Raw genomic sequence first — 16,743 nt, 5'->3', positions numbered from 1 at the left:
ATTCCTCAAATCATATAGTTGTACACGTTAAATACACAGTTTAATATGTCAATCATATCATAATAAAGAGGGTTTAAAAGTAATTTTACAAGGAATCATTAAAGAATTACTGGATGAGATCAAAGGTACTAAGTCCAGTTCCAGGTACCAGATCATTTAGATAATAATGAACTCAAGTATGATTGAAAGAAGATTAGAGATGACCTATATCAATCATTTCTTCGAATCTAAGACAAAACATTACTGTACATACCTCTAAGAAAAAGAAGTAAAATCATCTTCAAACTATTCCATGCTTTTTAACCCTCAGATTTTATGTTAACCTTTTGAAAGATGTATTCTTATTCAGACACTGATTTTATAACAATTCCATTTTTTGAAAAGAAAAATAGGCAAATAAAATAAGCTATTCCTTAAACTTCACATTGAAACCATTTTTTTGTACGAGAGCTGCTGATGTCCATTCAATTCCACACCATATCACCCTCTATGCTATAAAAAAATATTGGTAATGGAGCATTTATTAAAACAAAAACAAAAAACTAAGTCACCAGTACTAGTTCTTAATGATCTTCTGAACTTATTTAAAGCTGACCTACCTTTCTTTTTTCCTTATCAACTTTATTGAGAAATAGAATACACCTACTTTTGATTTCGGCTTTGGGAATGTGGCTCAACATACATTATTTCATTGCTTTTTCTGCTCTCTCACCATAATCATTTTATTGCTAGCTGATAAGAGTGCTGTGCCATTATTTCTAGAATTTTCTTTCAAACCACTGACATTTATTCTTCTGATGTTGGCACTTTTGTTGTTCAGTCATGCACAACAAAGCCATAATTGCTGCCTGGAGAATGGAGATCATAGGACACTATGTAGATTATAGGATGCATCTTAATTATAGACATGTTCAATGGTCAAAGCAAATATGCTGTGATTTAAGAAACATTTGCAAAATGTGGGAATGGAGAACAAGAAAAGATGACTCAAGGAGAGAAATTAATGTCATTTAGAACACAAGTAGATGAGGGAAGATGATTATTTTCTGGAACTTCTGAGGAACCAGAGTTAATGTGAAGGGATTATAAACAGTCATTAGAATTCAAAGAAAAAAAACTGAAAATTTGAGCGGTTTGGTAACGAAATGTTTGGCCCTTTCTATATAAATTCGTTAAGTCATCTGACATGACTGCAAAATGGCTTTCTGCACGGTGTAGGATAGTTAAGATAGTTCAAAAGGTATACTAAATTCTTTAACTTGTTCTAGCACTTCATGCAGAGTATGACAAATACAATCTCTCTGGAGCAAACAAGACTGCACTAAAGGGAAATCGACCTAAGTTCCAAAATTATATTTAAACTTCCCAAGTCACATCTGCTAAAGAGCATCAAGGAAAAGAAGTTCACCAGAAACAAATTTATAAAAAAATGGAATGAAAAAGGGTGCCAAATAATAGGGAAAAACAGGAGAGAGATATACAAACCACTAAAACAAACAGTAAACAATTTAGTATTCATTAGCTACTACTTTATTCAAGTCTTACAGCTACACTACAAGCAATATGAACACTATCCTCATTTTTCAAATAAGAAAACCAAGACTTAGGAGGGTTAATATAACTTGTTCATAGTGATTCAGTTAGTAAATAATACAACTAGAACAATTCAGTCATATTTGCTTCTAAAGACCACATCTACTCACACTGAAATGTTTTGTCAGGGATATTATATTCAGAACAGTCTGTCAATAAGGACAGATAAATTCCTGATCTCCTAATGAGTAAGAAGCACTGTATCAATTTTCAGTTAATTCTTTTAATAACCTTGACAAGGTAGATACAATTTATTATCTCCACTTTATAGAAGAGAAAACGGAACACAACAAAATACAGGAATATGCTCAAGGTAACACAGCTAGCTAGTGAGTTCATTAGAACACTGGACCCACATACTGAGGTCCTATGAAACAAGTTTCTAACACTTTGCATCAATAGAAACAATCTATACCAATGCCTTAACTAATATACCAAATCCACTTATAGAAGTCAATTCTGGAGTAAGAAAAATGATTTATCTGATAAGCTTTTGCTCCTTTTCCTTAAGTGCATCTAATCTGCAACTTGAAGTAAAACTGTATCTCACCTCTGGCCAAAACTAGGACTAATATTTTAAAAGAAAAATTTAAAAACAAATGTATCCTGAATGTTGAATATAAGATGAAGAATGGCATAAAATATCAATAGGTATATAGATAACAACTTTCTTCATAGGATAAAACATGACTTATGCAAATAGTTGTTAAGTAGTGAGTACAGTCTATTCAAAAAACATTTTCCTAAAAATTACCATTTTTTTTTTTAAAGAAAGACCTCTCCAGACCAATACACCAATGACGCCTATCAAATATTTAGACTGCCTTTGCATAATTGGAGAAAACCTAACAAACATGTAGATGTGTAGTATTCTGAATGGCCCAAAACCAGGACATTACTTTTAACCTTAAGGTTAGCTGCTTTGAGGGCTTGTAAGAGATACTAAGATAATCCTTGCACTGGAGCTTTATTCTGCACTTTTGTCACAGATGACAGCCTTCCCAAAATTATTTTATTACTGACAGTTACTGTATTATTAAAAAACTGTCAAGACAAATGGCAGGTCTGGGGAATCAACCAAAAGTTGACATTTTTACAAATGATAAACTAGAAGGATAAATATGAAGAAGAAATTAAAAAACTATCATTCTTAATATACAAAAACCTACTACAATCATTAAGATGATCTAATGGAAAAATAAACATCGCCATTAACGAAACTCAATGCAGATAAGTAGATATTCAACTTCATTAGTAAATCAAGGAAGCATACATTACGTGAAAACTTTGTTCATCAGATAAATCACAGACTCTTAGTATACAATGTTAAAGGGTGTGAAGAAAAGTGCACTGTCATGCTAGTGTTGGGAATGGAATTAGTATTGTTTTTCTGAATGGCAACTTACTAGTTCTCATCAAAATTCAAAATGCAAGCAATCTCTTAATGCTGATATTTTATTCCACAAAATCCCATTTATATAGTTGCAAAGATGTACAAGAATGTTCTCTACAGGATTACTTGTAATGTCAAAAAATTTGAGATTATTCAGTATCCACTCATAGGAAAACAGTTCAATCAGGGTCCATCATACTGTGGACTTATGGAGATCTGTTTAGAAAATGTTGAAGATACAGTGTGAAACAGAGTAAGACGTGATATATCAGCAAAATATACACAGAAAATATTTAAAAGAAAGACTGGGTAAAGGGAAAAAATGCACATATATAATTATCAAGAGAGCTAAAAGATTCCAAAAAGCTAGTCAACAATTAGGTTCTGAATAAATTCAATAAACATATAAATAATTATATGCACATGAGATATGCATTTATACATACATAGATACTTCTGTAAACTATAAGTCCAACTGAATAAAACCAAAAGCAAGTGACTAAATCTAACATTAAATAGATAGGAAAGTCCTCTCAACTACTCTAAATAAGGAAAAGGAGAAAAACCCAAAATATAAGATCAGAATTAAGGAACAACATAACCACAAACAGATGATTTACAACCAATTCCCCAAATCTAAAGGAAATTATTTCCTCACAAACGACTACAATTTACCCTAGAAGAAAACACATCATACATGAATATTCCTATTACCATAAAAGAACCCAACTAGACAATTTCATAAAACACATCATAAACTTTAAAAAAAAACAGAGACGTACAATATACTTCAGATAATCAGAAAAGATGAAAAGTTCCTTATTAATAACAAAACTCAAGAGAAAGGTATCAAAAAAGAAAACCAGGTAATGTTACTTATGAATGTTATTTTTAAATGTAAAAATTTAAATATAACATTAACCCATTAGCCAAAAGAATCTTGCATTGTATATATTCGGACAAAGTAGAACTTATTGTAGAAGTGCCAGGTGGTTTGATATTGGGAAATCTATAAAGAAGAAATTATTTCTGTTAACAAATTGAAAAAAGAAAACACCACATGAGCACACCAACAGACTTGGTCAAATCACACCTTGAAAAGTATGACCATTCGGAAGTATTAAAAAAAACAAACTTAACAAAAACACCTGAATGATAAAGGCCAACTTATCAAAAACCAATAAAAATTACTGTAAAGCCACTTCCATTAAAATCATGAACAAAATGCGAGTCTGCAATCACTGTGTTTCAACAAATACATTATGGCAATAAAATGAAATAAATAATTGGTATAAATATTTGGGAAAGAGATATATTCTCTTATCTTTACTGCTAAAGATTCAAATAAAATCTAGTTAAAATGAAAAAAAGTATTCTAATTTTCTAGGAAAATAAAAAAGTATTCCAATATTCCACTTGGCTATAAGGTAAATATATAAAAATCTTTGAACTAACAATAACTAGCTTGAAATAAAAACACAAAAATATCCTATTCACAATATAACAAATTTTTAGAAGGTAAAATAAATAAAAATAGCTATGATAGCAGTTTATCCCACCTAAATAGAATTTAAAGCAAAAACCAAAATGAAACCAGAGGGACTTCTGTATGGATAAAAAGCAACACACCAAACTTAGCATGCATTTACCAATTTAGTCCTGAAATCACAGCAACAATAAAAAATACAGGGAGAAAAATATGAGATCTTTTCAAGTTCAAGATTTTAAGACACTCCCCCCTTAGGTAGATCAAACAGATGAAAGATACGCCAAGACAAAAGAATCACAAATTAACCTTAAATTAAAAGCACACAAAATATTCCAAAAATCTAATCTTAAAATGAACACAAATGAAGGTTTAGTACAATGCAAACAACAGCTCATAGACTGTGCTTTCTAAAGATTATATGCAAAAAAGTATACTTCATTAAAAAAAAAAAAAAAAAAAGGAAAAAAATGTCACCCAAAGACATGATCCATGAAAGAAAAGAAGTGACTGTCAGAGACTTCATTAAAAATTTCTGTTCTGCCAAAGTCACAGTAAAGAGAATGAAAAGACAAGCCAAAACCTGGGAGAAAACATCTGCAAAGGGCACAGGTGATAAAAATTAAAAAAAACAAAAACAAACAAAAAAACCACCTGTTAACCAGAATATACAACCCTCTCCCCCAACCCCCGCTTTTTGTTTTTTAAAGTTTATTTACTTTGAGAGAGACAGAGAGAGCACGAATGGGGGAGGTGCAGGGAGGGAGAGATCCCAAGCAGGCTCCATGCTGCCAGCGCAGAGCCTGATGTAGGGCTTGAATTCACCAATCTCTGAGATCATGACCTGAGCCAAAACCAAGAGTCAGACACTTAACTGACTGAGCCACCCAGGCACCCCAGAATACACAGAGACCCCTTAAAACTTAGCATTAAGAATACAAACAACCCAATCAAGAAATGGTCAAAGATCTGAACAGATACCTCACCAAAAAAGACATACAGGGGATAAAGAAGCCTATGACAAGATTCTTAACACTGTATATTATTACAAATTAAAATTAACTCCCATTTATTACTGGTGAGAATTCAAAACAGCATAGCCACTTTGGAAGAGAGTTTGGGAGTTTCTTAAAAAACTAAATACGTTAAAAAATTTTTTTAATGTTTATTTTTGAGAAAGAGAAAGAGAGTGAGCAAGTGCACACAAGAGAGGGGGACAGAAGATCCAAAGTGGGCTCTGTGATGTGGGGCTCTAACTCACAAACCATGAGATCACGACCTGAGTCAAAGTCGAACACTCAGCTGACAGAGCCACCCAGGTGCCCCAAAAACCAAATACATTTTTACCATATGATCAAGCAAGTATGCTCCTTGGTTATTTATCCAAATGGTTGAAAACTTATGTCCACACAAAGGCCTACTAGTTAATGTTTGTAATAGTTTTAATGATTGCCAAAACGTGGAAGCAAAACTAAGATGTCTTTCAGTAGATGAATGAATAAACTTGTGGCAAGTCCAAACAATGAAATATCATTCACTATTATTGTTACTATTGTATTATTCAGTCCCCAAAAGAAAAAAGGTATTAAGCCATGAAAAAAAAAGCATATTAAATGCATTTAAGTGAATGAAACCATATGATACTCAGAAAAAGTAAAACTATATAGGCAATAAAAAGATCAGTCGTTGCCAGGGGTAAGGGGTGGAAATTTTTAAGGTAGTGAAACTACTCTGTATGCACTGTCCTGACAGATACAACTCACAGAATACAGAACACTGAGACTAAACTCTAATGTAAATTGGACTGTGGGTAATAAAGATACAACTCACAGAATGCAGAACACTGAGACTAAACTCTAATGTAAATTGGACTGTGGGTAATAAAGATGTGTCAATGTAGGATCATTAATTGTAACAAATGTAACACTCTGATGGGAGATGCTGATATGCATCTGTATGCAAGTAAGGGGAGGGGGTATTAAGGAACTCTCTACTTTGTGTTCAATTTTGCTAAGAACCTATAATCGCTCTACAAAACAGTCTATTTAAAACAATCCTAAACCTAGAAACCAAGAAAAACATACCACTTAATACCCTTTTAACAAAGAAGTCAAATGAAGGAAAAAGAAAAGATACTGGGAGCTGAGTGAAATGAAAACTATGTCAAATCTTAAGCAACACAGCTATAGCACTATAAAAAATAAGAATGTGTAACAACCATGAGCTAAGTACTCAAGAAACTAGAAAAAAGGCAACAGAGTAACCAAGAAGGAAATAAAGATGACCTCAGAATAAGCTGAATGGTTGTCCCCTCCAAAATACAAAGTAAAAGCAATGATAGGATTTCTAACTCTATGCTAAATAATTAAATCTCAACAAAGTAGGTACCTGTAAAAACATAAATTAGAAGAAAATTAAAAGTGAAATAGCTCAACAACCACCAGAGAAATTGAAATGGTAATCCAAAATCTCTATCCTCAAAAAATATTAGGCCCAGTTAGTTTTTAGTTGTGTTCTATCAAGCTGTTAAGAAATAAGTTATGCATCATTTATATAAGTTGTTCTAAGGATCAGAAAGGGTTACTACCCAGATAGAAACAACCTAAGTAAGATATTAGCGAATTGAATTCAGAAGGAATTAAATACACAGGTTCACGTATATATACTCTTAACACCCTTAATGAATAACTAGGATTCACTTTAGTAATGCTAAGATGAGATATCAGAAAATATATCTGTACACTTGCACTTTAACAGACTACAGAAGAAATACCATGACCATCTCAACTATGAGTTTTAAAATCCAGTTCATAATGACCTCTCTCTCAGCAAACCAGGAAAAGAAAGCATCAACTTAATAAGGGTCATACATCAAAAAGCTGCAGTAAACATATTAAATAGAGAAATTCAATACATATTTGCCTTGAGAGAGAAAACAAGATAAAGATGACAGTTTATCACTGCTACTACTCACCATAGTACTAGAGGTTCTGGCTGACACAATAAAAGTTGAAATATTAGATATGATGATTAGAAAAACCCGTTATTTGAGGAAGATAGTGTAACACACACAGAAAACCCAAAAAGCAACAGGAGTTCAGCAAACCTCCTGGATAAAGTATAGGAGAAAGATTCGAAATAGCACCAAATCTTATAAAACATCTATAAATTAACAGAATGAGGGATAGACAAGCCTTCAATAGGAAAAACTTAAAGCCGTATTACAAAACAGACAAAAAAACTGACTACCATGTTCACTGATATGACTTAATATTGTAAATACGCCCCACAATCTATAAATTCAATGCAACGCCAATCAAAATACCAAAATTATCTTTTTGGACAACCTGACAAACTGATTAAAAAATTTAGATAGTATAATGTCATTTATAGAAAAAAAATTATATATAAAAAACCTAAAGACTTCACCAAAAAACCTGTTAGAAAGAAATTCAGTAACATTGCAGGGTACAAAAATCTGTTGCATTTCTAAACACGAACAGAGTTAAGAAAAATTAAGAAAAAAAAAATTCCATTTATGAATGCACCAAAAATAGTAAAATGTCTAGGAAAAAATGTAAGCAAGGAGGTGAAAGACCTGTACGCTGAAAACTAGGATACTGATAAAAATAACTGAAGACTAAATAAATGGAAAAGATGTTCCATATGCTCATGGATTGAAAACTGATACTGTTCAAATGTCCATACTACATAAAGCAATCTATAGAATCAATGTAATCCCTATCAAAATTCCAATGACACTTTAAAAAAAAATAGAACACATTGTCTTAAAATTTGGATGGAACCACAAAAAGACTGAATAGCTAAAAAGTAATCCGAAGAACAAAGCTGGAGGCATCATGCTCCCTGCTCTCAAACTGTATTACCAAGGTATTGTAATCAAAATAGTATATAGTACTGGCATAAACAAAGATATCTAGATAATATAACAGAATCAAGATCTGAGAAATAAACTTATGTATGGTTGATTTACGACAAAGGAGACAAAAATATACAAGAAAAGGACAGCTGCATGCAAAATAAAACTAACTAGTTAGATTAGTATTTTCCATCATGCATAAAAATCAACCCAAAATGGATTTAGGCTCGAATGTAAGACCTGAAGCCCTAAAACTCCTAGAAAAAAGGCGGCAAAAGCTCCTTGATCATCACTCTTGGCAATCATTTTTTTGGATCTGATTCCACAGCAAACATAACAAAAGCAAAATACACAAGTGGACATCAAACTAAAAACCTCTGGCACAACAAAGGAAATCAACAAAATGAAAAAGCAACCTACTGAATGAGAGAAAAATATTTGCAAAACATGCATATGATAAAGGGCTAACATCCAAAATCTATAAAGACCTCATACAACTTAACAGCAAAAAAACCAAAACAAAACAAAAAAACCCTAAAAATGTGATTAAAAAACAGGCAGAGGATCTGAACATTTTTCCAGAGTAGATATACAGGATGACCAAAAGACTTATGAAAAGATGCTCAACATCACTATCAGGGAAATGCAAATCAAAACCACAATGTGATATCACCTTACATTTGTTAGAATGCTTATTCTCAAAAAGAGATAATAAATGTTAGCCATGATGTGGGGAAAAGGAAATCCTCATGCACCGCTGGTGGGAATGTAAATGCTGTAGCCCCTACAGAAAATAGTATGAAGGCTCTTCAAAAAATTAAAAGTAGAACTACCATACTGTTCAGCTGTTCCACACCTGGGCATTTATTCAAAGAACACAAAATCATTAACTCGAAAAGATTTATGTACCCCTTGGTTCATTGCAGCATTATTATTTACAACAGCCAAGATATGGAAATAACCTAAATGTCCCTAGATGGATGAATGGATAAAGATGTGGTACACGCACAAAAATACTATTCAGCCATAAAAAGGATGAAATCTTGCCATTTGCAACAACACAGACGGGCCTTGAAGGCGTTATGCTAAGTAAGGATAAGTCAGAGGGAGAAAAATACCTTAAGATCTCACTAACATGCAGAATCTAAAAAACCCAAACTCAGATACAGAGAACAGATTACGTGTGGAGGTTCAAAATCAGTGGAGGGGGTAAACAGGTACAAATCTCCAGTTATTTAAAAATAAGTAGGTTATGGAGATGTAATGCACAACATGGTAATTACTATTAATACTGTGTTGTATATTTGAAGATTAAGAGAGTACATCTTAAAAGTCCTCATCACAAGAACAAAAGATCTGTAACCATGTATAATGACAGATGTTAACTAGATGTATTGTGATCATTTCACAATAGATACAAATATCAAATTATTATGTTGTAAAAAAATAAGCATAAAGAATATAAAGAAATAAGAACAAGAAAAAACACCCAAAAAATCTACACAAAAAATTTCCTAAACTTTTCCCAATACATGCATGTCTGAGGACATGTATCCAAGTGATCACCTATTCAGGAGGGTAGATAGGAGTGAAGATGAAGAATAAAGTGAAAAAATGTGAGGAATCCTCTCAGGATCAATGACAATGACTATCATCTGAAGAATTCAAGTAACTCAAATTTGTGTACCTGAAATCTAATAAGAATTAAAGCAAAAAGAAGTTTTCAAATATACAGTATTTTTAGATGGGAAAATTTAATAGAAAAGTAGAAAATGCCAATTCTCCCAAAACTGAAATGAATTAAATATAATCCCAGATAAAAACACAATTTTGTCTTTTGAGTGTGTGTGGGTATGCGTATACTTACAGATTATTTTTGGAGGGGGATACAAGAATTCATGTACTAACATCCAAAACCATTTAAGGAAATAATGAAAAGAGAAACCATGAAGACTTGTCTTACTAAGTATTAAAGTTATTTTAACTGGAAAACGTGCGAAATTGGATAAAAAACAAATACATACAGCCAACGCAGAAGAAAACTCAGAAACAGATGTCAGAGTATGTACAAATTTAATATATGACAGAAAAGATTCTTCCAATTGAGGGAAAAAGGGGTTTGACAGACAATGGACACAACCAAAACATTAATGGTGGTGGTCCCCTCAAGGTGGAAAAATTTAGGGTGAAATTTACTTTCTTCTTTTTAACTTATGTTTGCTTCTTAATCCCTCAAGTGAGCCTGAATTATTTAAATCAATAGGAAAAACATGCAGCAATCACTAGTCAAAAATACAAAAAGGCACTTACAATGGAAGAATACGACATGGACATTTAAAAACCATTCAACTTTAAAAAACAGAAGATACAAGAAACTTTAAAACATTTAAATAAAGTTCACAATTAAAAGTCTTCCACCCATATTTAAAATATTAACACATTTATAATCAAGTCACAGCTTTCTGTATTTCCTCAACCATAATATGAGGATAACAGCTACCTCTCAGGACTATTTTGATTAAATGAGATCATACATATGAAGTCTTCTTTCCATTGATCTTTAAGGAATTAAAAAATACAAAAATCAAAGAAAACCTTGAGGCCAAAAGCTATGGCTTTTATCAAGAAGGATAAAATAGGAATCTTTAAGTAAGGCTTTCAAGCTTACATTATTTTCCCAAACATCATAAAAATATGTAACAGAACACCACATACCGAAATATTAACAAAAATAACTGTAACTACTATCTTAAAATCAAGTATGGAGAAAAAGAAATGCAGCATAGAGGTATCATTCTCTCCTTCCCTAAGGGAGGGAAAAGTCAAGCAATTGTGAATATCGTATTGGTCTTTCTGACACAATTAGGGAAGGTACAAGCAAAAAAGTATTTTAAAATTCTGTGTATTAGGAAAAGTTTATGTAAGACTTATAGTAATAAACAAGGGCACACAAATATTTGTATACGAAAGCACGTTCTAATATAAACCTTATGTGAAAATTATTGGTTAATTACTGTGTTCCTACTAGTTCTGTTTCCCTTCTAATCATACCAGGGAAATTCAAATCTTTATAAAATCTGGTATGTATCTGATTCCTTTTTTTCTCATTAAGTCCCATCAAAATTAGATTTTAAGGTAAATCATTCAATTTTTTTTTTTTTTTAAGTAGGCTTCACGCCCAACATGGGGTCTGAACTCACACCCTTAGGATCAAGACCTGAGCTGAGATCAAGGGTCAGACACTTAACTGAGCTACCCAGGTGCCCCTCAAACAATTTTCCAACCTTTGGCATAGAAAAGAAAGAAAAAAAGATTCAACGTTAGTAGATAAACTTTAAAACAGAAATAAGGATCAATGTTGTAGGCTAAAGAAGTATAATGAAATAAATATATTCCAGAGGTACTTACTGCACCAGATGCTGTACCTTTAAAAAAAAAAAAGAATATTTACAATGTGATAAATCATACTCTCGAGTGAACAGTTTTAAAGTATTTGTTCATACTATTTCTTCTGCCTTATCCTAGCACACTAAATATAAGGCTGTTCCATGTGACCTATGTGCATGCTCTCTTTTCCACAAAACAAATACTACAGCCTAAAGCATTTTCAGAATAAAGTGGCACTTTGAACCTGCAAAATGAAAACTCACTTGGATCCAGTTTGAGAAGTACTCACAACCTCTGCCTTTTGTTTCTCGTCTTGCTGTTATAGGTGTTTATCTTGACTAATTCCTTTCTCTACTACAGTACTGAAATATAATACGTCAGACTTCAGATTCTATGCTTTAGATTTCTGGCAACTTCCACTATATAAATTCCATACTTGTGGTGTACAATACAGTATCCAGTAGCTACCACACATCTGCTTAGGTTAAAAATTTTAATAAACATTAAATAAAATAAAAAAATTCAGTTCTTTTGCACTAGCCAATTTCAAGGACTCAGTAATCACATGTGGCTATTGACTACTGTATTCAACAATACATATTACAGAACATTTCCATCACTGCAGAAAGGTCTATTAGGTGGTACTATACTATATTATTATCAAAACCCCTTTAGACATAAGGGGAAATCCCCATTAGTCACCAAGTTCAAATGAATAAGCTTTAACTTTAGAAACTAGTAATTTAAAACTATGTGTAAAAAAGAAAGTAACTATATGTAAAAAAAGAATAAAACAAAGTAAACACACACATATATATACTGAGAACAATCAAAGGAAGCTACTATGGATATCACTGGTAGAGCTAAGGCATTTAAAAAGTAATTAAGAAGAAATTTTATGAGTCTGTTTCTGGCTTACAGACACAGGAAACAAATTGTTGGTTACCAAAGAGGGGAGGGCAAAATAGGCAAACAGGATTAAGAGATACAAACTTCCAGTTGTAAAATAAGGCAATGGAATGAACAGCACAGGAAGTATAGTCAATAATATTATAGTAACTCTGGATGGTGACAAATGGTAACTAGACTTACTATGGGGATCATTTTGTAACGTATTAAAACATCGAATCAAAATGTTCTACAACTAAAACTAACAGATATTGTATATCACTTATACTTCAGTTAAAAAAAATTTTTTTAAGGTAATTTTCCAGGACTATTTAGGCTAATAGTAACAGTAATCAGCTCTAGATATCTAAATAGGCAAAATACCATACTATGTATTTCAGAACATCATTTCAGCTTAAATAAATTTGTGAAGTGTCTTAAAAAGACCAATTATGCCCCATATAAACCTGCAGAAAAGCACAACATGGTGCATTTTAAATGTTTCAAACCATGTTTAAAACAAGAAATGTTTTGGCATAATCATGGAATAAAGCTCAGCATCTGTAAAACCAATTTATCTGGAACATTATTTATTCATAGATAATTGAGGCATTACTATTATATATGGAAAGTACACTAGGTGAAAGAAACAGTTATTGATAACTGGCTGGTTTACCACAAGGTTTACAAACTCCAATGGCTACAAGGATGAAGTAGTCCAGAAGGCCAATGAGAGTTGGCCTTCATATCTAAAGGAAGGAGTTACTACCTCATTCCACAATGTTTGCGGAGTACAAGTATGGGCTCAACCAGAATTTCTCATTCAAATATTCTCTGATTACCTACTGTGTTCATAAGGACCACTGTCAACAATGAATATTCAGATAATCCCATTTTTCAAGATAAATTCAAATTTTTGTGTAAAAAGATACATTTAATTCTTACATAAGGCCCACAGACTTTAAATGTTGTCAACTAATTATAAAACTTAAAAACATTTGGGTAAAGAGTAACTGTAGACCAAATCTGGTCCCAGGACTCCAGATCTAGTAATTTTTTATGGATTGAATTATGAATGCTACCCCTGTTTCCCACGGCTTAAAAAAAAAGAAAAAATAATCAGGAGTTAATCATAAAGCCCCAAGAGACACTGCTTTTATTACTTATTATAATAATACGATAGCTACTGTTCAAATGAAGTTTAATATTTAAGCCATAAATGGCATACATACCAGCTGCTACATCCATATTATTTACTCCTGGCTGTAAGAAAAAAAAATGAAATTAGTAATATTCACCTGTTTAAACTATATTTTATATATGTTCCTCATAAAGCACAATCAGTCCCCTTTATGTATAATTCTCAAGCCACTGATTCAAAGTTTCTCAGTAAGTTTCAGTGGTATTAGTTCCCTGAGCTTGCTATAAACTGTAAAAGCACCAATAACTTGGGGCTACTGAAGCACTTTAACCTAAGTGTTTTATTTATGTGATCATCAGTTACATATAGTTCCACAACCCTTTACCCACAATTCTGAAACAGAAAAAGCTCTAAAAACCAAGTTTTTTCAAGTTTCAAATCAACACTCATTAGAGTGGCAAAATCTGCCCTGAATGACACGAGCTCTTTGTCTTTATTTATCCCACCCCAGACAGAATATCCCTAAGATACTGCTACAGAAATATTCTGTTCGAAATTATAAGGCACTGTCCAAACACCCTGAGGGAAACCTTTATATGATATATAGCGTACACAAAGTACAATTTTACAATATTAAACTACTTAAGAATATATTTGGCCCAAGGGTTTTGGATAAGACCTTTGCAAACTTACCACCCCAGTAGAGTATGCCACATCTACTCATTACAACCACTAGACTACCACGTAATAAATGTTATGCTCATATGAATATAATAATGATATACATATTGCTATACAATTCAATAAGGGTGAAAAGGCTGTCAAGCATTTTCTAAGTAATGTGCCATCACTGAAGTCTCATGTAAGATAAATTCCGAATAAAACCTTCTGATTTCTAAATCTAGGATCGAGTACTAAATCCCACTACATCAATTTTTAATTAACACTCCATAAAGCAAATGTCTACTCTTTAAGATTAAAATGCTACCAGACCAGGGGCAGGGTGGCTCAGTGGACTAAGTATCTGACTCTTGATTGTGGCTTAGTTCATGATCTCATAGTTGTCAGATCGAGCCCCATGTTGGCCTCTGCTCTGGGCAGGGAGCCTGCTTAAGATGTTCTCTCTCCTTGTCTGCCCCTGCCCTTTTTGGGCACAACTGTTTGCACGCATGTGTGCTCTCTCTCTCTCCCTTCCCCCCTCGGCCCCCCAAAATGCAACCAAACCAATAAAATGCTTCTACTGGATAGGATATACTTCTTAGTTATTCTACTCTTGTTTAACATAGATTAAAAACTAAAGATTACATGTAAGTACAGGAAAAAATGTGAATGTCTATCACTGAAGAACCTAAAAAAATAAAAGCCCACTGTAATTCCCATTTTGTGTTACAGTACTCAAGACATACTTAAAAAGCTAACATGACAGCCTATAAAAAATTATATATAGCATGTTATGTCACATATAAAAGTGGTAAAGCAGTCAAAACATCACAGAAAATAATCACTTTTACTGGATTACCGGTAAGGCAGGCTGCATGGAAGCTTGAGACATATGAGACATCATCATTCCAGGCATTACTGAAGACATCATTCCAGGCATCTAGAATAAAAGTAAAAAAAGGTTACTATATAAAACCAAAGCATTTAACAGGACTTTAAGAATCTATCTGGTTATCAAAGTTAATATGTACACCTCAAGATTTAAACCCAATTAACACTATTATTACATGAATAGTATGCTTAGTAAGTGCTTGTTGAATGAATGAAGTATTTTATCAATGAGCTATTTTAATATTTGCCATAATTTATATGTATAGTTAAAATTATTTTAACAAATAAACTTAAAAGTTTGCACTTTTATTTCCAATGTAAATTTGAGAATATTAACGTCCTTTTAATTTTAACTCCTCACTCATGTTTTTTTCCCTTCTTCGGAGCGATACAAAAATTTTTTCTATTTCTCACCTTTGACTTTTAATATCTGTAGTAAATAAATTTTATAGTAATCTGGCTCTTTAAAAAATTCTAGATCAAAGGTACTTAAAATTCAATGACTATAAAAAATATGTAAAAAACCCCAAACTTTAGACATAAATCACCTATGCCTTCTCTTGAAAAGAAAAACTTAATAAAGCACATAAACGAATATCTGAAGAAAGAAAATACTAGTTTTGGAGGTTAATCTAGCCTACCAATGTCTGCCATCCAAAACTATGAATGAACCTTTACTACTAAAAATGAATAAAAAAAACGTGGATTAACATAAATTTCCAAGGGATTTTGACCCAATAGTCATCCATATTAGTATAATCCCACATTATAACTTTGATTGTAACAGGAATAAATCTAAGAAAAACATGGAGGGGGATAAAAATCGTATATAATAATCACAGGTACTGGAACACAGTAAGTAGGTATTCAGTTTCAAATTAAATGAAAATTGGGAGAAATAGGAAATACAAACAAGTATATTGGTCAACAGGTACATATGAAGTCTACTAAAGGTAATGACACTTGTATACTGAATTTTATTATTTGAGAAAATCAAATCAGAGCAAAACGAGGCTAAAGTACCATTAAAATGAAGTATCATTGTATTAATGGATTAAAAAACAAACAAAAAGGTTTTCTGTTCCTTAAAATACCCTTAAAATTGCTTAAACATCATGAAACAAGAACCTGACAGAAAACATGTGACCAGTACTTGGAATAGATGGTGAAATTAACAGTTGGAAAAAAAAAAAAAAGGTTCAGAATTTGAAAACAAAAGTACAAGCTTCCACTACCCAGGCTGAAAGAATTAGAGAAATAATTATACATTAAGAGAAAAAAACATAGCAATCAAATGAGAACTAGGCTTGTTCCCTCCTTGTCCTACTCCCAACAATATATACTCACACCCAATTTTACTTTAGGCTAATAGCAATGTAGTTTTGCATTCTTAAAGTACTAAGTAACTGATTATGAGAGGAAGC

At 32.3% G+C, this 16,743-nt stretch overlaps 1 protein-coding gene across 11 annotated transcripts in view; it reads right to left on the bottom strand.

Moving 5' to 3' along the window:
* Window positions 1-16,743, bottom strand: part of PRPF40A (pre-mRNA processing factor 40 homolog A) — a 53,969-nt gene that overhangs the window by 24,569 nt on the left and 12,657 nt on the right. For all 11 annotated transcript variants that reach the window (XM_053908772.1, XM_019456589.2, XM_053908734.1 and 8 more), the window contains 3 exons: window positions 15,288-15,368; window positions 13,860-13,890; window positions 11,761-11,777 (listed from right to left, as the gene is read on the bottom strand). In XM_053908772.1, the coding sequence (XP_053764747.1) occupies window positions 11,761-11,777; window positions 13,860-13,890; window positions 15,288-15,368 (129 nt within the window). The remainder of the gene's footprint in view (window positions 1-11,760; window positions 11,778-13,859; window positions 13,891-15,287; window positions 15,369-16,743) is intronic.

This window comes from Panthera pardus, unplaced genomic scaffold, assembly GCF_024362965.1.
Source record: "Panthera pardus isolate Hobbes unplaced genomic scaffold, ASM2436296v1 HiC_scaffold_10, whole genome shotgun sequence".
NCBI classification, from domain to species: domain Eukaryota; kingdom Metazoa; phylum Chordata; class Mammalia; order Carnivora; family Felidae; genus Panthera; species Panthera pardus.
This window is presented reverse-complemented; position numbering and strand designations above follow the sequence as displayed.